The sequence below is a fragment of the Bison bison genome, unplaced genomic scaffold, assembly GCF_000754665.1.
Source record: "Bison bison bison isolate TAMUID 2011002044 unplaced genomic scaffold, Bison_UMD1.0 scf7180017864295, whole genome shotgun sequence".
NCBI lineage: Eukaryota > Metazoa > Chordata > Mammalia > Artiodactyla > Bovidae > Bison > Bison bison.
This window is the reverse complement of record NW_011494867.1, coordinates 4,662,934-4,673,566: the sequence shown is the minus strand read 5'-3', so window position 1 is coordinate 4,673,566 and position 10,633 is coordinate 4,662,934. Positions and strand designations below refer to the sequence as shown.

General features: G+C 44.2%; 1 protein-coding gene across 4 annotated transcripts in view; it reads right to left on the bottom strand.

The window, feature by feature from the left end:
* WWOX (WW domain containing oxidoreductase) overlaps positions 1-10,633 on the bottom strand; it is a 916,676-nt gene that overhangs the window by 854,166 nt on the left and 51,877 nt on the right. For all 4 annotated transcript variants that reach the window (XR_826202.1, XM_010850783.1, XM_010850782.1 and 1 more), the window contains exon 5: positions 7,090-7,196. Coding sequence is in view for 3 of the 4 variants with exons in the window: in XM_010850783.1 (XP_010849085.1) it covers positions 7,090-7,196 (107 nt within the window). In the remaining variant the exon portion in view is untranslated. The remainder of the gene's footprint in view (positions 1-7,089; positions 7,197-10,633) is intronic.

Below are 10,633 nucleotides of genomic sequence, written 5' to 3'. Positions count from 1 at the left end.
AAAAAAAAAGGGGGGGGGGGGGGGACACAGGATACAAAGAAATGAGAGGGGCCAGCCTCACGGCCAACTTTCAGTAACCTGGTGTCGTCAATAACTTTGGTTTTATTACTTACGGAATTTGAGAGATGTGAGTACTCTGTAGGTTTTGATGAGAAGGCTGGTGGGGAAAAGACGGGGAGAACTGTCTAATTATGAGATGAGTAGCAACAGGATGGGCTGCCTTTGCAGCGAGAAGCCTATCCATCCCTGGAAGCATTTAAGCCAAATCCGGGTGAGCTCTGTTCAGAGAAGCTGTGTAGGTGGTCTCCACAGTAGGAGGAGGTGGGACACGGTGACTGAGACAGCTGACATCACCCTAAGAACATAAGGCGCCCTGCACTCGGAGGCCATCTCTGGGCAAGTCCCCACCTTGTCCTTTGCACTCACTGCCCAGTTTCTAAGAGCCTATTCCCCTGAGGCCAGGACCCCATATTTGTTACCTACCGCTATGTAACACATCTCCCAAGGTGTAGAGGTTTAAGGCAGTAAGCATTTGCTGTCTCACCGAGATTCTCTAGGTCAGGAACAGATGGTTCTGACTCGAGATCTCTGGTGCGGTTGCCATCGACTTCTCAGCCACAGTCGTCTGCAGGCTTGACGGGGACGGAGGAGTCCAAGAGGGCTCTCAGGAGGCCTGTCACGTGGGGCTCAGTTCCTTATCCCAGGGCCTCTCCATGGGGATGCCCGAGCACCCCCCAGCACAGCAGCTGGCTTCCCCCACGCTGAGCGATCCAGGACACCAGGCAGGAGGAAGCCACCAGCTTTTTACGATCCTTCCTGTGAGTCACGCTCCATCATTTCTGCCATACTGTATCCCTGAACAGTGAATCGCTATGTCCAGCCCACACTGGAGGGGAGGAGAATGAGGATCCATATCTGAAGGGAATGGGCATCCAAGAATGTGTAGGGACTTCCCTGGTGGCCCAGTGGTTAAGAATCCACCTGCCAATGCAAGGGATGCCGGTTCAATCCCTAGTCCAGGAAGATCCGACATGCCGCAGAGCAACTAAGGCCGTGAGCCACAGCTACTGAGCCCATGCGCCCCAGAGCTGGTGTTCCGCAGCAAGAGAAGCCACCACAATGAGAAGCCTGTGCTCGATGCAACTAGAGACGGCCTGCGCGCGGCAACAGAGACCCCGCGCAGCCAAAAATAAAATGAAAATAAACGTTAAAATGACACAAAAAAAAAAAAGAGGAGAAGGAATGTGTGGACAGATTTTATTTTTTTATTTTTTTTGGACAGATTTTAAAACTACCGTAGCCACTTAGTTCTCAAGTCTTCAAAATCCAGGCACATCTGCGTCCCCAGCTGACTAAGGGGCAAGGGCTTAGTCCCAGGTGAGTTCCCCAGGAACAGACCACTGGGCCTGCCAGCCACACACCTCGGGCACTAACCCTGGCCTCTGCCAGCACTAGCCAGTGCCACACCAGGGCGTGGGCACCAGCGACACGGCCAGTCACTTCCCCATGCCCCTCCTGCCCCCCGGAGAAGCATGGAGCCCTCGCCTCGCCTCAGCTCATCTCAGTGTGACCTGACACTCTGACGGGAAGAAGCAGGGAGGCCTGGCTACTGCTGAGGGCTCTAATCGATATTTTTTTTTAAGGAACAAGACTTCTGAGAGTGTGCCTACTTTAGGGATCTGTGTTGAGCAAGATGGCCTCTCCAGAAACTACCTTTTTTTTTTTTCTTTCTGAGTTTTTACTATGTGCTGGGTTCTGTGCAACAGTGTGCATAATGAACCATTACCAGGACCATTCCCCTTCCACAGGTAAATAAACCAAGGGCAGAACCAAATGTGCCCAGGGAGACGCAGCGAACTCACATCTGAATCATGACTGGTTCCCAGGCCTGGATGACTCCAGAGCCGGGGCTCCCTCTACTCCCCTGGGCTGCCTCCCTGTAAATTAAAACTCAGTCGATTTTAAATGCATGCTTACAATAAACCTTAACCTTTGGTAGCGTGAGCCACCCCACCCTGAGACGCTGCCTCATGTACAGCTGTATCTCTGGCCGTGCACGGAAGGTTTTACTGGCTCAGGGCTGTGTCTCCTCTGTTTCATCTAACAACGGCTATGTCTGAGACTCTCTGTAGACGCCCCATAATAAACATGAAACTCAGTCTCACACATACTTTTCTCCTCTTAAATGATGGAGCCTAAATGCCTAGTGGCCAGAAGGAAGACTTGTTGACCACTGGCTGAACATCATCTGAAGATGAAATCCATCTCTCCCCACTATGTTGAAATTGTTTAACAAGAACTCGGGGGCCCGTATTGATGCAAGAATGCATCTGCACTGAGTTTCACGTGGTTGGGAGTGGTGGTTTGGAGCTCTCCGTCTATGCTTGACTTTGCACTCTTTAAAACTCAGCAGTAAATCATAGCCCTCGTTATGCAAAGGTTACAACGGATGTAAAGTTTGAAATATTCAGTTTAAGACTGAGTGAAAAAACCAACACATGCAAACGAAGACAAGGAGATGGTGATCAAAGACAATGAATAACAGGCAAGATTAATAAGTCAATGCAAAAATTTCAGAATGAGAAATGAAATGGAAAAACTTAAGAGGAGGAGAAGAACCCATCACAAGTTTTAGGCATTCTGGAGACAGAGGAAACTCAGAATATTTTAGCAACCAATTATGTCTATGAGACGGATGAATAATTTATTATCTGATAAAGAATCTTTCCTGAGCCTGTGACAGGGAAGGGCAAAGAGGCAGCTGAAGTTCAACAGTAACTACACCGTGTACACTTGAAATGCAAGTCTGGGAAGAGCTTCCTTGGGGAGGGGAGGCTCAGCAACTGGGTTTCAAAACGCGACCAGTACGGCTCTCTTTGCTAGAGAACCACAGGGACCCTTACATCATGGACAGAGAAATCAAGCCCATGAAATAGGCCCGTCCTCCACCACAACACACACCAGTCATTCTGGACCGGGTAATGAGATGGGCTTTGGGGTCAGGAGACACGGCTTCACACCTTGGGTCGACCACGTAGCTCCCAGCTGTGTGAGCTTGAGCAAAGTCCTCCCCCTTCTTCCAGCCTCTAAAGCCTCATCTGCAAGATGTTTCACACACAAATATTTCACTGCTAAGTGCCAATAAGCAGAGCGCCGAGTACAGACACAGCTATGACTACCCAATTCCATCTGCAGGTGATAAGGAGATGACATTTTGTAAACAAAAATGTCCCAAGGTAGAACCTTTCTGCCTGTGTGTGTGTGTGTCTGCTAAAGTCAGACACGACTAAGCGACTAAGCACACACTGATTAAAGCAAGTGGTTTATATAGTTCTTGCTGGTATACAGACTTGTTTACACCATACTTAAATTTATTGAAAATCCAATCCTATACATAAAAACAATTTTTAAAGCAAAGAAATGAGGAACAAATCTAGCAGCTGATGTCAGATGAACTTTTCCCAACAGTCCGTAACTATTAAAAAGATTAAGAGTTTTTATATTTCTGTTTAGTTAGAGATCACTCACAACAATGGGGAAGAGCCTTACATTCTGTGATGAGTTGAGCAATGATCAGTTTTTCCAAGCCAAGTTGCCTGACTAGACAGACACCAGGCTTGTAGATTACCCATCCCACACGCCTCCTCTCAGCACACACACATCACAAGAGAGAAGGCATCACACCCAAGGCCTTCTGTCTATAAGGGCACATTACCGGATTTAAGCTTCTTCTATCGCAGGAGAGTGGGGGAAATGACCACAACACTGAAGCACACACGATCATGAAGTCACTGAGTGGATCAGAGAGAGTCTAGAAGCAGCTAGATCTCTCCAGCGGCTCTTAGAAGTTCGAGCAGTGTTTTGGGTAGCATCCTGCCCTCCTCACTCCTTACGACCGCGTCATGAAAACAGGTTGTCAGCATCCATTAAAAGCACAGCAAACTAACACGCAGGCTGGCACCAAGCACTCCATATCTGACAATGAGAGTGAAATCACGATTTTCCGATGCTTATCGATGAGGCTGCAGTGTGACACAACACTGTCAGCTTCCCACCCGGCTTCACTCCAACTAAACAGACTGAGTATCAACTGTATTGAAAACTAGAATAATTACGACACTTCAGTCCCCCCAGCATCAAATGCGTGGCAACACCCAGCCGAGCACGCGCGCTCTCCCCGACACGTGCACATTCCATTACCTCCGACTAATAAATCTTCTCTCTGAGCCCTCGTCTCCCCTCTTTCTCAATAACCGTTGTAACATAAACCACTGCGTGCTGTTCCTGATGACGGATCCCTTAACAATCTTCCCTAAATACATGCAAAGTGTGTTTCTCTGTAAATACAAAAGAAAAAGCAATCACATCAATAATTAAGATGGCTTTTCAAATGACAGTTGAGTGCTAATATGAGCTCCACTGGAAAATACTCATCAACAAACTAAATACACATCTATTAAAACGTAGGAGTCCAGACATGAAGACAGAAAAAATTCATTGCAACTCCACTGGAGTCATGCTGATGAACACACTCCCTACAGCTCCTCTTTCGGCCACTTGGAGAGGTTAAGAAAAGTAAACATTCCCTTGTACTTTCATGTATGAATAAGAAATTATTTTATTATTATTACTAGCAGCAGCAGCTAACTAACAATTAACTGAGTGCTTAAGCCCAGCAATCCCACTTCAGGGCATATATCCAGAGAAAACAGTAACTCGAAAAGCTACATGCACCCCAGTGTTCAATGCAGCACTATTTACAACAGCCAAGACATGGAGGAAACCTAAACGTCCATCAACAGAGGACTGGATAAAGAAGATGCGGTACTTAAACGCAACGGAACACGGAGAGAGCAGCAGGGAAACACTACCACGTGTAAAATAGACAGCCGATCTGCTGTGCGACTCAGGGAGCGCAAACCGGGGCTCTGTGACAACCTAGCGGGGTGGGACAGGACACACGCATACCCACGGCTGATTCATGCCGATGTACGGCAGAAGCCAACACGATGCTGTAAAGCAGTTACCCTTCAATTAAAAATAAATAAACCTAAAAACGGAAGAATGGTCCACTGCGGCTGAGTTGAGAGCCAACTTTGGATGGAAATGTGAGAGCCGGGACTCTACGAGAGCGTCACTTGGAAGACCAAAGCGGATAAGTGACAGCATCAGCACACGATGGAGGGCCACGCAACAGGTAAGAGCCACGAGGCAGCTCTGCACTGAGAACAAAAGACTTCCTCTAGTATTAAGTGGGGAAAAAAAAAAATCAAAGTACATAACAGCATGTAGGTGTGTTGGCTAGTATACACAACCTCTTCTGGAAGAACATACAGGAAATAGTTAATGATATATACCCCCAAGAGAAGAACGCAAGGGACTTTCACTTTTCATCGTATACACTTCATGAAGATTCAAACCATATGCACATATGACCATTCATTCTCTATACATCTCTAAAGATTACTCTATACCACGTAGTAGAGGTTAATACATTTTACTAACTCTGGAGTTAAAAAGATGCTAAGATAACTGGGGGAAAAAATGGGCCCTGTTTTTTAATTTAACTCAAAATAATGAATCCAGTGAGATCAAGACAAGGGTTCATTTGAAACATACTAAGTTTGAAATCCTGCTTGAAAAAGCAGAAATAAATCTCCCTTTTCTTGACTTTCATAACTTCTCAGCCCAGAAGGCCGGACGTTCTCTTAAACAGACCATGGTCTATTTCTTCGGATGGCAAGAAATCTTCCACGGTGTTCAGAGGATGAAGACAGTCTTGGCAAGGACTATCCAGCCCCCTCCACGCCCGGCTCCAGCCACCTGTCTCCCCCGCCCCAGAGCCACCACACAGACCACCCCCTCGGCACAGTTTGACTCTTCTTCCCAATTCCCCTTGATCCTGCCTTAGATCTCAGCTCAGCCACCTCTTTCTTGGGGACTCCAAATGCCCCCTGCCTCTCTGGCATCATTCACCATTTTGGAACACCACTTTGCCTCATTTCAGGTTTACACTGCTGTTTACCTTTCTTTGGCTTGCTCTGTCTTCCACCCTCAGCTGAAAGCTCTAGAGAGACAGTGGCAACACCGGTTTTCCCTTAACACTAGAAACCCAGCACCTACGCCAGTGGGGCGCTTCACAGGCACGGGAATGAATGAGGTCTGTATGTCACTTCAAAGCCCAGTGATCATGTTAAAAAAGAAAAAAAAAATCACTCAACAGTTGTGTCACTCTGGCTCAAACCCTCTCATGTCACCGTGATTCTGAGACCCTCTGCAACCTCCTCACCCTCCACTGGGCTCCAGGCACACAAGCGTCCCCACTGAGCCTATAATTCCCCAGGCACATTTCCACCCCCTTTGCGTGTGCATGCAAAGTATTTCCCCTGACATTTGCACGGCTTACTTCGCTATGTTATCAGGGCCTGGATCAAATGCCACAGCTTTAGAGGGGTCTCTGCTGACCACCCAAGCTGAAATAGTCCACGCTGTCCACTCCTGACCCCTCACTCTGCTTCACTGGCCTCCACTGCATTTGTAACAACCTGACATCACGTTAAGCTTTAATTATCCCTTTATGGTCTGTTTCTCCTACCTAGAAGCTGAGGAGGGCAGGTATTTTGTTTTATTTGATGCTATATCCTTAACCCCAAGAGCACTGACTGCCCTCAATACATGTTTGTGCACACAGGCGTATCAACACCCACATCTGCAAAGAGAAAAGCTAAGAGGCAAAACTGAGATGGGGCTAAAGTCTGCTCCCTTGTCATTCTAAAACCACATATAACCTCTTAGTCACACTCAAGGGCGTCAACCACATTCTGTTTTTCCTAATAAATGAGCTAAATGAGTAAACATTCTCGAACCTCTGACTAATAAAGCAGATGACATTGACAGAGAACTATAAACAAATTATGAACGGCTTGCCTGTCCTTCCATTCATAAATAAACAAAGAGAGTATGACTTTAACAACAAAGAAAACATTATTCCAAGAGCAATAAACTTTATGAACTGTACTAAAACCTTCAAGTATTTATCCCAGCATATGTATTTGACAATTAAAAAGACAAATATAAGCGCTCGCTTACCCATTCTCCTAGAATGCGGGACACGGCTTCATTGGCTCGCGTCATGTTCCTGCAGGCCAGGATCACGTGTGCGCCATGGAGGGCGAAAGATTTGGCAGTTTCAAACCCTGTGGTTTAAAGGAAAGTCCACATTAGAAAACACAAATGCAAAAGCACCAAGTCATGACGCTGAATGGCCTTTGCTGAGCACCTTATGCATTACTCTAGTGGTTCTCAACCAGACAGGATTTGCCCCCTAGAAGAAATCTGCAAATATCATGAGACACTTTGAGTAGTCAGCAAATGTCTACTGACTTTACTGTGGGCCAGGAAGCGGGGTGTACTACTGGTACCTGGCCGGTGAAAGCCAGGCATGCTACAGAACATCCAATACGGCGCAGGACAGCCCCACAGCAAAGAAGCATCTGGCTCAAATGTCTACAGTGCTGAGGCTGAGAAAACCTGCCCCAGGAACAGAGCGATTTCAAAGGTGAAGGCCAACCTTAGCAGCGCTTGCGGCACAGCCAGCCTTTGAACCACTGCTCGACAACAGCCAGATCCTGTGCTCAATACAAAGAGTAAGGATATACAAAGACTGACATGGACACTGTCCTCAGAGAGTCCACAGTCTAACCAGAGAAAACAAACCTGGAAAGTAAAACGAACACCTGCTAATAAGTCCCTGACAGGGCGCTCTGGACTGTTTTAAATGTGTCTAGCACTTCTGCTTCCAGCAATGGCAGCTCAGTTTGCTAGACCCACACTCTTGCTGAGAACAGTTAGAAAGCAGGACAAAACCACACACACTCAGACAGACACGCACACACACCCTCTTTGAGGGCATCAGAGCAACGGTATGATCGAGAATCTGGGGGGCTGACATCTGGAGAAGCTGAAAGGCCAAGAGAGGTGAGCCGGCATCTGGTGCTTCTATACCCAGTAAAGACACTCTTCAAAAATAAACGGAAACAAGATTTTTAAACAAGCAAAAGCTGAAAGAATATATCCTCAGCACGTCTACAACAGAGGAAATACTACACGATGCTTTTCAGATAGGAGGGAAAGGACCCTAGATAGAAATCAGGATTGCAGAAAACGACAGAGTAATATAAAGGGTAAACAGATGAAAAACTCTAAAGGATAATGGTAATAGTTTGTACATTTAACATACCTAGTGAGCATTACTCTATTGACAATAATGACACATAACCCAGGAGGTAAGTACTTGAGATTCAAGTATTCTAAGACCCCTGCACTGCCCAGAAAGTGCTAATTTATATAAGAACCTCAGTAAGTCAAAGATACAGGATGTTATCTCTACAATTACCACTGAAATAACAGTAAAATAATACAAACTTAACCAGTTAAGGAAGGGCAAGTAGATTAAAAAAAAAAAAAGAAAGAAGAGAAAAATGGAATATAAAATAGTTACATAGAAAGCCAATAATAAAGTAATATATTTAACCCCAAATATATCTGCAATCCCAGTAAAGTGAACTAAAAACTGCAATCATAACACAAAGACCGTCAGACTGAATAAAACATATATATATATATACAAACAATACACTCCCTACAAAATTGCATGTTTTGTTTTATATCCTTAAATATAAGGATAAAATATTAAAAGAATGGAAAAAGACATACGATGTAAAGATGAACCAAAAGAATTATAAGAGAAAAACCTGAATATTTCATAATTTTAAGTTCTAATCCATGAGGAATATGTGACAATTCTAAATTTATATACATGCACACATATGTCAAAAGTTGAAAGAATTAAGAGGAGAAATACACAAATTCATAATCAGAGTGAAAGACTTTAACGTATCAGTAACGTAAAAACAAGTCAATAAACAGGAACTAACAGAAGATTTCTGACTTTAACTGATAAACCAGAAAATATTAAATCACTGATAAACAGTGAAAATATTAAACACTGAAGACAACAGCAAAACGTGCACTCAAGTACTTAAAGGATATTTACCAAAACTGAACATGTGCAGGGCAACAGTCTCAAATTTCAAGCAAACATTAAAACTGTAAAAGATGCCCTTTGACAATAGTAGAATACAATTAGAAATCAATAAAAGATCCTAGAAAATTCCCATCTGGAAACTAAGCAACACATTTCTAAACAAAAAATTATGACTCAAAAAAAATTTACAATGAAAATCAGAAAATACCTTAAACTAAATGATTATAAAACTCCTACATATCAAAACTTACAGAACATAGCTAAAGCCATGGAAAAAGGACAATCTATAACCATAAAGCTCTATACAGTCAGCAAAAGCAAGACCAGGAGCTGACTGTGGCTCAGACCATGAACTCCTTATTGACAAATTCAGACTTAAACTGAAGAAAGTAGGGAAAACCACTAGATCATTCAGGCATGACCTAAATCAAATCCCTTATGATTATACAGTGGAAGTGAGAAATAGATTTAAGGGACTAGATCTGATAGAGTGCCTGATGAACTATGGAATGAGGTTCGTGACATTGTACAGGACACAGGGATCAAGACCATCCCCATGGAAAAGAAATCATTTTTGCAAAAAAGCAAAATGGCTGTCTGGGGAGGCCTTACAAATAGCTGTGAAAAGAAGAGAAGTGAAAAGCAAAGGAGAAAAGGAAAGATGTAAACATCTGAATGCAGAGTTCCAAAGAATAGCAAGAAGAGATAAGAAAGCCTTCTTCAGCAATCAATGCAAAGAAATAGAGGAAAACAACAGAATGGGAAAGACTAGGGATCTCTTTAAGAAAATCAGAGATACCAAAGGAACATTTCATGCAAAGATGAGCTCGATAAAGGACAGAAATGGTATGGACCTAACAGAAGCAGAAGATATTAAGAAGAGATGGCAAGAATACACAGAAGAACTGTAGAAAAAAGATCTTCACGACCCAGATAATCACAATGGTGTGATCACTCACCTAGAGCCAGACATCCTGGAATGTGAAGTCAAGTGGGCTTTAGAAAGCATCACTACGAACAAAGCTAGTGGAGGTGATGGAATTCCAGTTGAGCTATTTCAAATCCTAAAAGATGATGCTGTGAAAGTGCTGCACTCAATAGGCCAGCAAATTTGGAAAACTCAGCAGTGGCCACAGGACTGGAAAAGGTCAGTTTTCATTCCAATCCCAAAGAAAGGCAATGCCAAAGAATGCTCAAACTACCGCACAACTGCACTCATCTCACACGCTGGTAAAGTAATGCTCAAAATTCTCCAAGCCAGGCTTCAGCAATATGTGAACCGTGAACTTCCTGATGTTCAAGCTGGTTTTAGAAAAGGCAGAGGAACCAGAGATCAAATAGCCAACATCTGCTGGATCATGGAAAAAGCAAGAGAGTTCCAGAAAAACATCTATTTCTGCTTTATTGACTATGCCAAAGCCTTTGACTGTGTGGATCACAATAAACTGTGGAAAATTCTTCAAGAGATGGGAATACCAGACCACCTGATATGCCTCTTGAGAAATCTGTATGCAGGTCAGGAAGCAACAGTTACAACTGGACATGGAACAACAGACTGGTTCCAAATAGGAAAAGGAGTTCGTCAAG